The sequence below is a fragment of the Histoplasma capsulatum genome, genomic scaffold (genome assembly GCF_000149585.1).
Source record: "Histoplasma capsulatum NAm1 scaffold_1 genomic scaffold, whole genome shotgun sequence".
Taxonomy (NCBI): Eukaryota; Fungi; Ascomycota; class Eurotiomycetes; order Onygenales; family Ajellomycetaceae; genus Histoplasma; species Histoplasma mississippiense.
Window position 1 is genome coordinate 1,827,849 of NW_001813982.1, and position 15,761 is coordinate 1,843,609.

A 15,761-nucleotide genomic window follows, 5' to 3' on the forward strand; every position below is an offset into this window, starting at 1 on the left:
GAAGAAAAAAAAAAAAAAAAACAACCAAACCGAGGGGGGTAGGGGGGGGAGGAAGAAATTATGCAATGAAAACTACCTGCCCTCAGACCTTCGGCGCAAACAGTGGAGGCAACTTCACCTCCTCCAACGTCTCAACAACGGCGTCTCTCTTCACCAAATTTGCGATCAAAGTTGTATATTTCGGGAAATCCTTCTCAATCTCCAGCTCAATAGCTATTCCCCACCGATAGAAAACTAACAAATACAGATCCACAACCGTAAATGAATCTCCAATCGCATGCAACCGCTCTATCCTACTCTCGGTTAACTCACAGGCAGCTATTATATTCAATTTTCCCTTTACCTTAATGCTCTCCAACGCATTGGAATTATCCGAATATCGTTCAGGCCTCCAGGGCCCACCATATCCAATTCCGTGCAACTGGCCAGAGAGCCAATTCATCCACTAGTACACTCTGGTGGTTTCGATGTGTGTTTTGCCGAGTAGCTTACGATCTGGAGATCCGAGCTGAGCGAACGCGGTCAGGATTGCCGGCACTTCTGTGATGATCTCACCGTCAATGGAGAGGACAGGGACACGCCGCTTGGGATTAATGGCTCCCAAACCGCTTGGGGACAGGTCTGTGACATGGATGGTTTCCACGTCTAAACCTAGCTCGCGCAAGAGGATGTGCGGAGCTAGAGAGCAGCTGCCAGGCATAAACCAAAACTTGAGCTTGGCCATGATAGATCAAAGATATATACTTTTTTTTAATCGATTAGAATTCAAACAGAGAAAATGATGGCGTGGTGACATTCACAACCCAAATTTTGGGGCGGTTAACTTGTATAAATCAGGTCTATCCCATTGTATTAGGGTCCTGCGAACACAGTAAAGTCCTCCTGTGATTACTAATTGCGCCCCTTGTAACTATGCGAGGCTGTAGCGGAATCCAATCCGAAACCATCCCGCGTTAGACTTCCTACACTCCTTGAGCCGAAGAAAAGAGAAAAAAGAATAGCAAAAAGGAAATATATATATAGATGGTGACAGATGACATTTCCTCTTTTCGCAGTAGAACGATAACAACCTTGCAAGGAGGCTACAGGAGACTGGCGATTGTCAGTCTAAGCTAAGACCTGCAGGTCTCACAATATCTATTTCGGCAAGCTTTCCGTCCCTTGGAGAGGTTGCTCTTTTGAGGCCCACAGTTATCAGAGTCCCAGCAAATATGATCAACGGGGAAGAATGATGTGTATCAAGCAGGGAACTACTTGATGGTGTTGAGGTTTGGTCATGAATTTGGGAATTTGTTTTCCGTAAAGAAACCCATACTTTCCATGTGATGACACTATGCATTTTGAATACGGGAACCTTGTCCCCCTAAAACATACTCTGATATGGCGAGGGCGTCGAGCCTCTCAAATACATCTACTATCCCCGGAGTTCGAAATACCAAAGCAATAATACCTACTCAGCAATAAGAAAGTGCTTTGCCTTTCCAATAGAAGTGGATACATTCTCCGCTCCAGGAGAAGACATATTCCTCGGCTTACATTTATTCATTATTTCCCCTCACTCCTCCGCCGAGCCAGATTAACGAACAACTCCATAATCTTAGAAGCGGTATCCGCTCACTAGCAACAAACGAGCCTTGGAAATTGGTGACTAGTAAGGTGCAGACAAAAGCATACGGGGATGGTCGAGAACCTCATCACTGAGGAGGCGTTTTTTGTTTGTACAACCTTTAGCTATAGGAGTACAGATAATTGCCCCAAAGCTTCCCCTTTCATTTGCCTCGGTAAATGGCGATGGATGAGAGGACCTTGAGCTCGACCAAGCTGCCATCACTGACAAAGTTATGTTCATATTGTTAGACCAATGTATCGGTCTAGAGTGATTGTAACCGTTTGGCCTTTGTTTGGCCTTGGGATGGTAAGCCATTCAGCCGAGCTACCACTCAAGATGTTCCATCTAAATGAATATAAGGAGTTGGAGCAAGGAGGGAAGTAGAGAATTATTTCGTTTTAACATACCCGACTTTATAGCTCCTCTTGTTTTCGCTGAAAGGGTAGCCGAAGAAGCAATTGCCAGCCAGAGACTTACACTTACTTCGCTGCCTCCAGCCTGTCTTGTTAAGCGGTGTCTTCTAACTTTTGAGACTCACAATCGTGCAAACAACTGTAATGACGTAAACAAAGTTTATCATGCCTTGTAAGCTAATATTCATATATGATTTTTCTAATCCTGTGCTCACGGAACGGGTGCTCCAACGTAGTAACAAAATTCGCCGCTTCCGTAGCCGGAACGCTGGCCGCAGCCGCTTATCTCGATGCCAAATACCTACTCCGACATGACCTCTCTGGAGGGTCAATTGCCGCCCAAGCAAAAGATGCTGTGCAATTTCTCACAGAGTGCTGGAAACAGGACAAAACTCTCATGTACCATGTCCTTGAGGCTCATGCGCGAGGGAAGAATCAGGACAACATATTCGTTATCTTCGAAGGCCGCTCCTGGAGCTACAAGCAGTTTTTCGAGGACGTACACGGGGTGGGAGACTGGTTAGTGAAGGATTTAGGAGTTGAGCGGGGCGAGCTTGTTGCTCTGGACGGTGGGAATTCGCCTGAATATCTCCTTCTGTGGTTTGGGCTGGAGTCTATAGCTGCTTGTCTGTCATTTATCAATTGTAACCTTACAGCCGCACCGCTGGTGCACTGTGTGAAGTTGTGCGGTGCAAGGTATTTGCTGGCTGATCGAGGAACTGAACATTTGGTCCAGGTTTGCGAGGAAGAGTTGAAAGAGGCGAATACTCAGACGATATATTATGATTCGGAATTGATGAGTTCGTTCAAAGATAAAATACCCACCCCAGATTCAAGACGCGCGGGCATTGGAACAGAGGATCTAGCGGCATTGATATACACCTCGAGTAGGGCCTAGGTAACCCACATGATCATTCAATTCCGTCGACTGATCGTTGATGTTTAGGTACAACCGGTTTACCCAAGGCCACTAATTTGATTCGACGGAGAGAACTCACCACGGCTAGGGCAGTGTGTAAATACCTTGACCTTAAACCTGGCAAGTAGATGTATACGTGTTTACCACTTTACCACGGCGCAGCTCACGGACTTTGCATCAATCCATCAATATTCGCCGGTTCAACTGTGGTTCTCAGCCGGAAGTTTAGCCACAAGACCTTCTGGCCAGAGGTTTGTGAATCGCAGGCGGAGATTATTTAGTACGTTGGTGAACTGTGCTGGTATCTCGTTAATACACCGCATTCGCCCCTGGATAAAAAACACAACGTGAAAATTGCATGAGGAAATGGCATGCGGCCAGATGTTTGGAGTGTTTTTCGTGAGCGATTTGGTATTGAAACCATAAACGAACTATACGCAGCCACTGATGGGGTATCATCAAGTTTCAACGCCAATAAAGGAGACTTTGGACTTGGGGCCATCGGCGTACGTGGCCTTTATTGGAAATGGGTGAATGGCAGCAACGAAAAGCGGGTGAAAATCGATGTCGTAACTGAGGAAATCCAAAGGGGTAAGGATGGGTTTCGCCATTGCATGCGAAGATGGCGAGCCGGGCGAAACACTCTACAAAATAGATCCCGCAGCACCCGATGCCGCGTTCGTTGGATACTTCAAAAAAAGGGGCCAGAAACGGAAGATCCGCGGCGTGTTTCAAAAGGGAGATATGTGGTTTCGGTCCGGGGATATGATGCGCTAAGACCCGGATGGTTGTCTATACTTCGTGGACCGTCTGGGAGATACATTCCGATGGAAGAGCGAAAATGTGAGCACGAACGAAGTCAGCGATGTGCTTGGGAAATTTGACAACATCGACGAAACAAACGTATATGGTGTGTAAGTTCTTTATACAGACGCTCGGGCTGGCTGTGCAGCCATAGTGCTGGCGGAAGGCGTGACGGCTGACTCGTTCGACTTTGGCGCATTGACTAAGTATGTGATAGGCGTGTTGCCTCGATATGCAGTCCCCATTTTCGTGCGTGTTGTACCGGGTTTTGAGACAACCGGGACGATGAAGTTGCGGAAGGGAAAGCTGAGGGCTCAGGGAATTGACCTGGATAAGATCAAGGAAAACGGCACGAGTGACGGTTTGTTTTGGCTTCAGCCTGATGGGAGCAGGTATACTCCTTTCGAGATAGATCAGTGGGAGGCGCTAAAGGCTGGGAGGATCAGGTTGTAAATTGGAATTCGTTAATGCACGTCGTTGCGGCCATTTTCGTGACAAGGCACTCCATATTTCATAACATGAATGAAATGCAATGTAACAAGACGTCTCGAGTTCGACGTGAGAGGGGTTGGCTGGGTAATAATGATAGTATAGTTAGACAAATATTGGAGCAACGGAAAGATACGCCTCCAGCCTCGGGCTCTTGTCGCATGCGTCATTCTATGCCGTTTAGCAAGTAGTGAGACGTTATAATGTATATATATTTTAAGATGTCAACCAGATAAAATTCCCGTCCTAGGTTGATTTTCAAGATTGGTCCCCATTTTTAGACCCTCCAGCTCCAGGAAACATAACCAAGAACCCGTTAAATCAGATTCATGATGTTATCCTGCAAAGACTTAACATTTTCCAGTCGCTTAGCTTCAACCTCAACCTCTTTCAACACCCTTAGGACATTCGCCCCCACAATCCCTATCAGATCCTTCTCAGACACCCCGCGTCGCAGCAACTCTGCAATAAGATCCGGATACTTCGACACGTCTTCTAGTCCTTCCACCGTATTAAACATTCCGTCGAAATCCGCTCCAAGCCCAAGATGTGCATACCCGATCAATTCCCCCGCGTACTGAATATGGTCCGCAACATCCGACAAGGACGCGTTTCCCTTGCCATCGCAGCGTGTATACTCCGGGAAAAAAGTAATCATAACCACACCGCCATTCCGCTTCAACGCCAAAAGCACATCATCAGGCACATTCCGCGGATGCGCACACTTAGCATGTATTGATGAGTGGGAGTAAATCACCGGCGCCGAAGAAACCCTAAGCGCATGGCGCATTGTATTACTGCTCACATGCGCCAGGTCTACGATCATCCCCAGCCTGTTCATTTCGCGAACCATGACTTCTCCTGCTGGTGACAGACCGTTATGGAGCGGTAATTCTGGGGTTGCGCTGTCGGCATATTTGTTGTGACAGCTGTGGGTAAGGGTCACATAGCGAACGCCAAGTTGATGATACATGCGCATGATGCTGGCGCTGTTACCAATTTGGTGCAGGCCCTCAACGCCAATGAAGCTGGATATCGCATCGGACTTGGCGAAATTGTTCCATACATCTTCCGCGGAGTAGACGAACCGTATATGTTGTGGGAATTGCTTTGCAAGACGGTGGACGAGGTCTATTTGTTGGATGGTATCGTGGACAATCTCTGGGTAAGCATTGCCTGAGAAGTTATTGGAATTTTTGGGGCTAGAGAGGGCTTGGATGTCAGTTATTGGATGTAGTCGCCAAGCTGCAACAATATATATCTTACCACGGAATATAAGCACTCCAGAACTGGCCTCGCAGCCCACCCATTCGCAAACGTGGGAAGTCCACTTGGCCTGGTCCATATCATCGGACATGTTTTTCTGATATATATCATTTTTGTAAAAGGCTCGAATAAAGAATGGAAAGTCGTTGTGTCCATCTGCATGGCATCATCTTAGCTGACCCTGACCGGCAAAACACAATCCCATTCTGTGTATGAATCAATGCATTGACAAGGTTTACCTATCAAAGGTGCTGCTCGTAGGATCCGGTCAACGGGTGAAATAGATGCGGGTTTGCCATGGAAGATCCTCCATGGAAAAGCAATTGATGGAAATAGGGTAAACAAGGTTAGGAAGATGCATGCCGCGCCAATAGAAAGGATGGAAACATAACGTAATTAATCAACCACCTAACGCTCGCCATTTCGCCACTACTATGATGGAATCATCTCAACGATATCTCAACAACGCAATTAAATTTTAAGATAAAATATTATATGATGAAAATAAATACATAGAATTACATACAAAAATATATAGCTAATCTTGTAGACGTTTGTTTGGCTTAATAACTCGCCCAGAACATGAAATCTTGGGTGGAGGCAGATTCAGTAAGCAGGCTGTCGGAACTAGATAAAGTCCGAATATTGACCCAAATACTGAATATCAAAAGAATAATTGAATTTCTTCTATTAACTCCAGTAATTACATGATATCTAGGCAGTATTTATAAGAAAGAAGATGCTTGAACATATGATAGGGGCAGTGCTGATATCTTATCAGAACATCCATCCGGTTTCCGATATTGTCACAATGTCAAGCACTTAGTAAGTTCTATAGAACTTGGTAAGTTTGATTATCAAGGATTCTATAGCAACTTGAAATCTGGAACATCTTACTTGATGAAATCAAGCAATGCCCCACTGATTCTCAGTGCTATCTCTTGTGTATATTTGAGCATGGCTTTTCTTATAAATACTGCCTAATTGTCATGTAATTATCAGAGTTAGAAGCAATTCAATTATTTTTATTGATATTCAGTAATTGGGACAATATTCGGACTTTGTTAGTTCCGACACACAATAGAAGATCCTTGTTAATGTAATCAGTAGAATCTGAGATATGATATATCACTTCTGACACAGGCAGTCATCAAATCAGTAGAGATTGCAATATTATCAAATCCCTCTGACAGCGGATCTGTAGGCACACTGGCAAAGCTCTGAAAATACAATTTAGCCACTCTTTGCAAAATCAAAAATCTGATTTCTCAATTAGAAAGGTGATTTTTGAATTCTTCAATCTTTTCCTTATTCAACTGTGATTGCAGCTGTACAGCAGCTCATTCTTCTCTCTCTTTTTGCTTTTGAATTTTTCTTGCATCTTTTAACTCCTTTTCAATCTGCTGTTGAGCAGCTCTTGCAGCCTTATCCATCTCTTTTTACTGCTTTACTGCCTGATGAGCAGCATCTCATTGCATCTGCTACTTCATGATATCTGTCTTCTTCTGCTTCTTAAGAATAATGTGTTGCAATTTGGCATTCTTCTTACAAGCCTGCTCATTTTTTTTGACACCTTCAAAAGCTGCCATTTACTCATAGATGTGCTGCATCTTTGTCAGTGAAAAGAACTATGTTAATAATGAATTTGAAGAATCTAGCAATTTCAAGACTTTGTCATATTTACAACATCTTCTTTCTTGATTAAGAGCTTACTGTAGCTACCTGTTCTTTATTATAAAAATCTCTTTATCAAGAGCAAGATTTTCACCCACACAGATCAGTTGATTGAAATCATTAAATATTCAACATTGCTGTTGTTTGATTTGTTTAATCATTTTTTATATATCAACAATAAAAATAAATATTCTTGATTTATATTGCATATCTAAGAGGGTGCAAGGCTATATTGCAAGCTTTTTAAAAACCCATTTCAGATCAAATAAATGTAGGCCAGCAGTGATGAATGCAGATGCAATATTTGAAAATATAAATGTCTCATATCATACAAAATAGAATAGCTGTCAAAAAGTTCTTTTTATAATATATATAAATTCTATTTCAGTTCTCATTTGTTCATTCAATTGCCTGAAGTATGATTTGCTCAATGATTCAAATATTTCAATATCTAATGACTGTAATCAGTGTGTAGAGTGGGGAGGTACATAGAATAGCAAGTAGAATTTAATTTCACTTCACATAATTGATAAATGTTATATTAACATGAAATGAATGATTATTTAATATAAGAAGTCTGTATTCACATCTGGTTTTTTTTCTTGTAAAAGATTTAAAGATCTTTTTTAATTATGTTAATTCATATTCATCATTATTTCATTTATTTTCTGAAGCAGCAAAGTAGATCTGATTTTTTTCACTATCAAAATTTTTCAATCAAATATCTTGCATATTTCTTGATTCTTCTTAATATATGAGAGCAGATGAGAGAGCAGTTTCATCAATATAAATTATAATAAATAATATAATAAATTCTCAACTGCCATTCTGACTGACATTTATCACACATTCAAATTTGAGAGTGGTAATCAATACAATATATTTGAAAGTGTAAATGAGTTCTAATAGAAATTTTTTTTTCATTGAAGTTATAAATATTGTCAGATTCAATATTGTATTGTGCAATTTTTATCTGCAGCTGTCAGATTAAACAAGATCAGCAAAATAATCATTAAATTTTATAATATAAGTAAAAAAATAGTAGTAGTAATAAATCTATTACAAAATCAAAATAATATTTGAAATATGTTGAATTGTCTGCATTTTTGTGTTTTTTGATTGATATTTAGCAGATAAATTGACTTGATTACATTCTTATGACATTGATAGAATCTTGTCACTCAGTTGACTTCAACAGACACTTTTAGAATCTCAACAATGAGATTATGAAGGATTTGAGATGTACAAGGGAAACTGTGATCTGTCAATCAATTGATATGAAAAAGGAGCTGTTCTTCTGGCAAATTTGAAAGATTTTTGCAGTGGATAGACGATTGCTCTTCTTTCTTGACACTTGGAGGTTGTTATAACACCGTGCACTCATCTTCTTGACTTGTGTATCAGCTGATTCTATATTTTTTTGCAGTTGTAGTGTGATTAGGAACCAACTGCAAGTTCAAATCTTCAATCGCTGCTTGTATAACTAGGTGGTTGATTACGTTAACTAGGCAAAAACGACCGGCGCTCTGGCTTGGAATACCCATTACCCTTCTCATGCATTGTTATCTAAAAGCTACTATGGGAGACGTCGACTGACCATCAGAGATTGTGTTGTGTACAAAAGGTCGAAGTTGTTAGGCCACTAGGCAAAAGAGCTCTCTCACACCTGGTAGAGAGGGGGCGAACCAATCCAAACCCCCAACACAAGTTTGGTGATTGATTAATAATTCGATTATTTAAACAGCTCCAGTTTAAGGAGATCCCGGCAAAAAAAAAAAAAAAAAAAAAAAAAAAACTATCAGTTATGATTATGAAATTTGAATTACTGCAGATTGAAACGTTATTTCTCAGCAAGTTGTATTTATGTTCAGTATATGGAGGTATAATTTGCCGTAGGGATCTTAAGTTCTGTTGCTTGGAATTTGAATTGTTAGTTCCGTTTGGCTTGGGAAAATTTCATTATTTCATGCGAGCACAACGAGCGAATCTAGCTAGCACCGAGAAAATGTTAGCCTGTGCCAAAAATCGGACGAGGGTCACTCCCGCCCATTCCATTCCGTAATGATTGTGTTCTCCAGGACATCAAGTCAGACTTTGCCGTGTTGCCTCAAACTCAATCAGCGGCTCGGGAATCGATGTTACGATCATAACATAAGATGTTTGCCCGAGTGTAGTTGCGCGGTTGAGTACTTCGGATTACCAGAGCTGTCAAGTATCCTCATTACTGGAGAACGACGCACACATGCTTCTGGGGCAAGGAAGGAAGGAAACAAGTCGGAAACTCACAGTGAGCAAATTCTAACTCTCCCTGGTGGCAGATGAGGCGGGTAGTAGCGGGTTGGTCCAATGTCGACCTTCCGCCAATAGAAACTATCAACATATAAATCCGTCTAGAAAGTTGAGACATAATATTACAAGCCCCCAATGCGACGATTGTCCCATCTTTCAGGTCATCACCGCATCATGGCAGCCCCTTGCGGAGCCCTCGTGATGATGGTTTTAGAAGTGGGATTTGATCGATCTCGACACACTCATCGGAATCGCCAGAGCAGTTGAAAGAAAAACCTCGGAAAGGTCATGGAAGTTGCTAACCTGGTGATGATTTGAGTTGGTCTCGTTGAAGGGGAAAAAAGAAAGAAGGAGAAGAAATAATAATTTATCGCTTTTTGAACCCAACTAAGGTACGGAGTAGAGTAGCCGCTTTAGGAACATTACTGCCGATCATGTGACCTGGCGGGCAAGGAGAAAAAGGGAAAGCAGCAAATCTTGTCAAGAAAATGCCTACTAAGAATAATGATCCATCCTGTAGTCTAGTAATAATCCAATGTAAACCATTTTATGACTCCAAAGTCATGCAGAATTATAATGAAATATTTTGTCAAAGTTGAGCAAAGCAGGCGTGGTCCAGCTTCATACCCAAAGAAAAAACATTCGCTCTAAATGTACGCAAGAAAATCAATGCTTCATCACAAATTGGCATAAACAGTACCATCCCTTAGCTCGTGAATCGTCTCCTTATCTGCCGGCGAACCAACCTCTGCATACCGCTGCCCATCCCGCAATTCATGAATAGTAATCCGACGATGTCTCGGCTTCTTCGACCGCGCAAATTTCTTGAAAATGCTCCCCCTGCCTCCGTTTGGGCTGCTACTAGATGCACTGGAGATAGAAATGCTTGTCCCAGCACTGCCGCGTGTCATTTCCAAGTACTCGTATTTCGCCGCAAGCTGCTCCCCTTCGTCCTGATACCATTGCCGTAGAGAAGCAATGTATTCACGCTCCTCTGTGCCAAATTCAACAGGAGGCCCATTCATCTGCACATTCGTATCGCCTCCCTTAGAGAAGACGGCCCACGCACTAGAAGCCATGCTGAGAAGCATCATTTTGTGGTCCATGCTCTGAACTTTAAAATCACGAAGGAGGATTACATCCCCTTTTTTTGCGATGGGGAGCGATGATTTCGTGCGTCGGAAGATTTGGGCACATACAGTTATGCCAGACATAGAAGGTTCTGTGAGATGTAGTGTCGTATAATACTCCCGGGGTCCACTCCGCGACCGTGATATTTTCGAACATGAGATAACTACGGATATGGTATCTGTCATCTTGTTGAAACTATCAGCGAGAGTGGACAAAGGAGAGAAATACGATAGGCGGCTACGAAGGCCAATAGCATTGGTATTCGGTTGAAATATGGTAGGTGATTCAATCGGAGCATTTCGAATTGCATCGGCATGCTCCATCTCCTCCTTCTTTTGTGCATCATACTTTGTGGTATTATCGATGCCAACATTTTCTAGAATCCTTGGTGCTTGCTTCTCAGGAGAGTGTGGAATGGGGAGTGATGGCCCATTAACCAGGTCGGGCGTTTCTGGGCTAGTATCGCGAATTTGCTCCTCCATGTCACAAAATAGTTGAAAAGCAACGAGCTCATCTTCAGTTGGATGAGAGTCCGACGACGGAATCGAGGACAGAATATCTGAATATTGCCCAGCTTTTATAGGTGTAACAAGTTGGCTTTCCGAATCCGGTGCTAATGAAATCCTGGGCTCATTCGTACCATCAACATCAGCAACTTTGCCGTGAGGTAGTCCGTGATCAACGCTACTCCGGGGATCGGAATCAGTCACTGAGCTCCTCCGGGTTCCAGGCAGGTATAGTTGAGGATCAATAGCAATTTCATTGGTCAGAGCGAGCTTAGTTTCTGGTTCCTCATCAGACATGAAACCTGAGAAGGAAGGGCTTGCATGGCGGTACTCGTTTAGGTCTTCAGGTTTATGGCCGGTATCTTCGCCTTTACCATTGACCACCACAGAATTTGTCTCAATGTGAAGTGCTGTTTCAGCTACGTAACCAATCTTTGCTTGCCGAGGAGTCTCATCGAACCTAGAGGCATTTCCAAGATTTTGGGGAGTAAAATCTTGCACAAGCATCTCTGTTTCCGCCGCGGAATCTCCCGCTTCTAGTCGTGGACTCTCACCAAATCCAATCTGAGGTTGGGAACCAACAGTAGTAAAGTCCTGTTGCGATAAGTTTGTCCGTTTAATATCGCCTGATGTCAATGGAACATCCGGACTGTGGATATCCACATGCTGTGGAGCAGATGTAATACCAGCGGAGGCCTGACTTTCGTCATCACTATCCAAAACGATTATTTCTGGCGTAGCACGGGGAACAGCAAGATAAGTCGGTCTCGGTGGAAAGGCATCCTCATCCATCTCAAGCCGCGAACTTTCATACTCCTCTTCAGATTCGAGTTGTGGTGAGTATTCATAGGCGCCACTTTCCATTTCATCGCCAGAGTGTATTTCCATGTATTCGTCCCGTTCCTCTTCGGCTAGCTCCTGCTCCTCGTAGTTTTCGTTTTCTTCCTGCTCTTCATCCTCATTCCCAGCCTCCTCCTCGATTCGCTCTTCCATTTCTTCCTCCAACTCCATCAACTCTTCCTCTAGATCTTCATCCAGTTTTCCGCTTACATCCTCTTCGAATATATCTGCATGTTTCTCATCCTCATGTCCTTCAGGGTCTTCTTCAAGCCGCGAGCGCATTCTTCGTACTAGATATTCGTCAACCACATTTTCAGGCTCGGAGGTTTCCTGATCAAACTGGCGTTGTTTACTAAGGCCATAGACAGGTGTTGAAGATAAGGGACCGTCGATTTTATCAGCACAAGGAACAGCCATACGATGTACGTCCCCAGGCGTTGTTACTGTAGCCTCATCTTGAAATCCTGCTTCATCGCCAGTTTGACCACTTATGTTTGGTGTAACAAGTTGGCAGGAGGTAGTGTCGTGTCCATGAAACAGGCTCGACGTTGGGCTGCTGGATCGTGGTAGATTGTAACTTGCATTTGAGAATAGCGTTTCAAGAGAAGAGCCGACAGGAACCATAGGAGCTGATTTTGGCACTGGTGGTGTAGCAGCACGCTCAAGATTGACTACTGGTTGTTCTTGTTCAAACGAATTGCCAAACGAAGTTAAAGGTGTTATGGTCGGTTGCTGTGAATGTGAAATATCCCGGCTTGAGTTCTGAGAAGATATGGCGGTCGGATACTCGGTTTGAGAGTGTGTAAAGGTATCGTCCATACTTGAGGATTGCAATAGCTGCTTCAGTGGCTCCGAAATCTCCGTAGCCTCATTTCCGTGGACTCTATCATCCATATGAACAGTCGTTTGAGAATTGGGAACGGTATCGCCTTGGGAAAAATGTCCCTCCACTGTAGCATCTTGTTGGTCCTCGTCCAGTTCAAGGGCTTCATCTTCCCATCCATCCGCAGCAGCCGGCGGGGGACTGGGCGACGTATCGACAAAAATCCATTCACTGCTTGGCCTACCGAATTTCGTCCGTTTCCTCCCCTTACCCCAGATATACCCATCCTCTTCTTCGAGTGGATTGATTGCCGAATTTGGAAGGGAACCAAAGGACCTACTGAACTTCTGCGAAAATGCAGGTGAAGCCCAATTTTCTGTACCCAAGCCAGTAGGTTGTCCGTTCGTTTCTGTTTGTGGTGTTGAGGGTGATCGATTGGGAGTTGCTGGGATTGTGCCATTAATATGTGGGTGATCGTCCCGAGAAGCTTCAACCTTGACAGTTGCAAACAGCTCGGAATCGCGGTATACCTAAAGATATATATGAGTTGACAAATGTCCAATTTTTGCATTCTCTGCTCGGAATTATATGGATTAAAATAGAATTACCTCAAGCCGCACCCCGTTCGAAAATGCAAGAACCCAATCAATATTCTTTCCTGGGGTACAAATTTCCGCGTCATGATTCTGAAACCGTGCACCGTCAAGACTCAAAATCACAGTATCCCCAATGCTAACTTGTGATTCTGCCACCGCTTTCGCACTCATACCTCGGAAACTGACCCTGACCTGGCCCTTTCTGTCTCTGAGTCGGAAATCTGGCTCCGAAAGGAGCAAGCTAAATTGCTTCGTGGCAGACGAGTATGGCCATAGCAGTATCACAACGGCCCGGATATGACGTTCCTCAAGACTATCAAGGGACGGGGAGAGTTGCTCGAGAGGAGTTTGCATCCTCGAAGCCAGGTCCGATGCCCCGTGTAAACGAGGCGAAAGATCCATGATGTTTTCCACGACACGATGACGGCTTACATATTATCGCGGACGCTGCATCGTGTCAGAAGTCGAGGCCGAAGCGAGGCCGAAGCGAGGCCAAAAATGTGCTCACAGGCTCCAACCCCATGTGAAAGCAGTGCTGTGGGATCTGGTATTGGAGGCAGCATCGCTTCTGTATTCAAGACGTGGATCTGAGGAGAACGTGATCGATCCTTATCTCAGTAAAACTCAGCCACTCCACTTCGAGCTAACCCGATCCAAACTACTGCCAAGTCCTGCTAACATCTGAGCCAATCAACTGTCAAGAGGCATACACTAAACCTAAATGGGACATCCTCAGCAAACTCTTCGCGGAGTGTCTGAGAAAAAACAGTTCTAGTTTGTTAGCAACACAGGAATGATTTGCTTCAACCATAATGTTTGAGATAGAATCACTGTACAACCTCACTTATAGATGATTTTTCTACCCTCTTGAAGGATTAATTTTCCAATTTTCTATCAATTGAACTAATTTTTATTCAAAAATACATATATTGTGAGTATGAAATATTGTATTGAAAACTGTTACTCTGATTTTGAATATAGAAATGATTTGCTAATTTTTCAATCATTTTCATGTTTAATCATTCAATATCTTGATTTTATCATCAAAACATATATCTGATCATCAGTAGCTCTAATTAAAGCATTGAATGTATTTTTTAATAATTTTTAATATTTTTTAATGATATTCAACAACTTCTAACAACTTCTGTCAACTTCATATAACTTTTAATCATTTCATATAATATATTAATTTCTAACAATATCTAAAATCTTTTAATAACTTTTGAAATCTTTTAATAACTTCTGAAATTTTTTAATAATTTCTGAAATCTTTCAACAATTTCTGAAATCTTTCAACAATTTTTGAAATTTTCAACAATTTTTAAATCAATCATATATGTAAGAGATGGGCTATAAGAGTAATTACAAGAGTAGTGTGAAGTACACATAAAGGATATTAAAAGTAAGCAATCTCCATTTTTCAAAGCTAATCGCTGATCTCCTAAAATCCACGGATATCAGCGAGCATTATATAGATAATATTGCCATCGCCACGTATCTATCGCCACGTATCTATTTCCTAATATAGATATCTCCGTTGCTCCTATTACAGAATCACAAATATTTGATTGTAAATAAACTGATAAAGTATTGATATCAATGATTTTAAATTCTGAAGAAGTATCAATAAACTCAAAATTTGTTAAATCATTATTTGAAATCTTATATTCATTATCTAGATCATTGAAAGAGTGTAATGATTATTGAGAGAATTCATTTTTAAATGATGAATAATATTGATTGAACTATATCTGATATTGAATGTCTTGAGATTCAAAAAACACTTTGTCTTTGATTAATGATTGTGACATAATGAGAAGAAGTATCAAATTACAAAATAGTAGAAATGATAATAAAATGATAAAAAATTCAAAAAATATTAATTTAATGATGATCAGACATATATTTAAAATAGATGTATGATTTTAAAATCAATTTAATATTTTATAAAAAGTTTGAGAAAAAACAGTTTCAGAGACTTCACTATACCATTTTGAATCTAGCCCTCAAAAGGGGCCTTGCCTTACAATTGCTCATACAATACTAAGCAGTCTCTTATCACTTGAACTAAACATGTAAGAATCACAACATCGTAGAATCCTACACTATACTGAATTCATCTAGACTATATACATAGTGTTGAATATTGCTCCACTTTGCAGTGGCAGTTATCAATAGAAATGAGATAAAAAAAATATTCTCAATATTCACTAAGATGTGATAATATCCTTTTGAAAAAGATGAAATTTGAACTCACTATCTTTTTATTTTAGCAGAGGTGGTCTCAACATCAAATGTCTACTTGAGAAAGCATTTCATGAACAGCGTTTACCACTACCCCAAATGTGATAAACCGCTGGGAAATTTGAAACTATATCCTCACGATTCATGAGTAAATG

General features: G+C 41.9%; 4 protein-coding genes across 4 annotated transcripts; 1 reads left to right on the forward strand and 3 right to left on the reverse strand.

The window, feature by feature from the left end:
- Window positions 1–82: 82 nt before the first annotated feature.
- On the reverse strand, window positions 83–724 carry HCAG_00525 (predicted protein; the record flags this gene model as incomplete). The annotated part of the gene is made up of 2 exons (XM_001543429.1): window positions 83–288; window positions 493–724. The coding sequence occupies 2 exons, from the start codon at window positions 722–724 to the stop codon at window positions 83–85; spliced, it is 438 nt and encodes a 145-aa protein (XP_001543479.1).
- A 954-nt stretch (window positions 725–1,678) lies between these two features.
- On the forward strand, window positions 1,679–4,198 carry HCAG_00526 (predicted protein; the record flags this gene model as incomplete). Its single annotated transcript, XM_001543430.1, has 7 exons — window positions 1,679–1,714; window positions 1,876–1,915; window positions 2,259–2,822; window positions 3,030–3,221; window positions 3,383–3,532; window positions 3,759–3,851; window positions 3,963–4,198. The coding sequence occupies 7 exons, from the start codon at window positions 1,679–1,681 to the stop codon at window positions 4,196–4,198; spliced, it is 1,311 nt and encodes a 436-aa protein (XP_001543480.1).
- A 352-nt stretch (window positions 4,199–4,550) lies between these two features.
- HCAG_00527 (conserved hypothetical protein) lies at window positions 4,551–5,591 on the reverse strand (the record flags this gene model as incomplete). Its single annotated transcript, XM_001543431.1, has 2 exons — window positions 4,551–5,446; window positions 5,501–5,591. 2 exons carry the CDS (start codon window positions 5,589–5,591, stop codon window positions 4,551–4,553), a joined length of 987 nt encoding a protein of 328 aa, XP_001543481.1.
- Window positions 5,592–10,140: 4,549 nt separating this feature from the next.
- Window positions 10,141–13,761, reverse strand: HCAG_00528 (predicted protein; the record flags this gene model as incomplete). The annotated part of the gene is made up of 3 exons (XM_001543432.1): window positions 10,141–11,207; window positions 11,235–13,293; window positions 13,372–13,761. The coding sequence occupies 3 exons, from the start codon at window positions 13,759–13,761 to the stop codon at window positions 10,141–10,143; spliced, it is 3,516 nt and encodes a 1,171-aa protein (XP_001543482.1).
- Window positions 13,762–15,761: the final 2,000 nt, after the last annotated feature.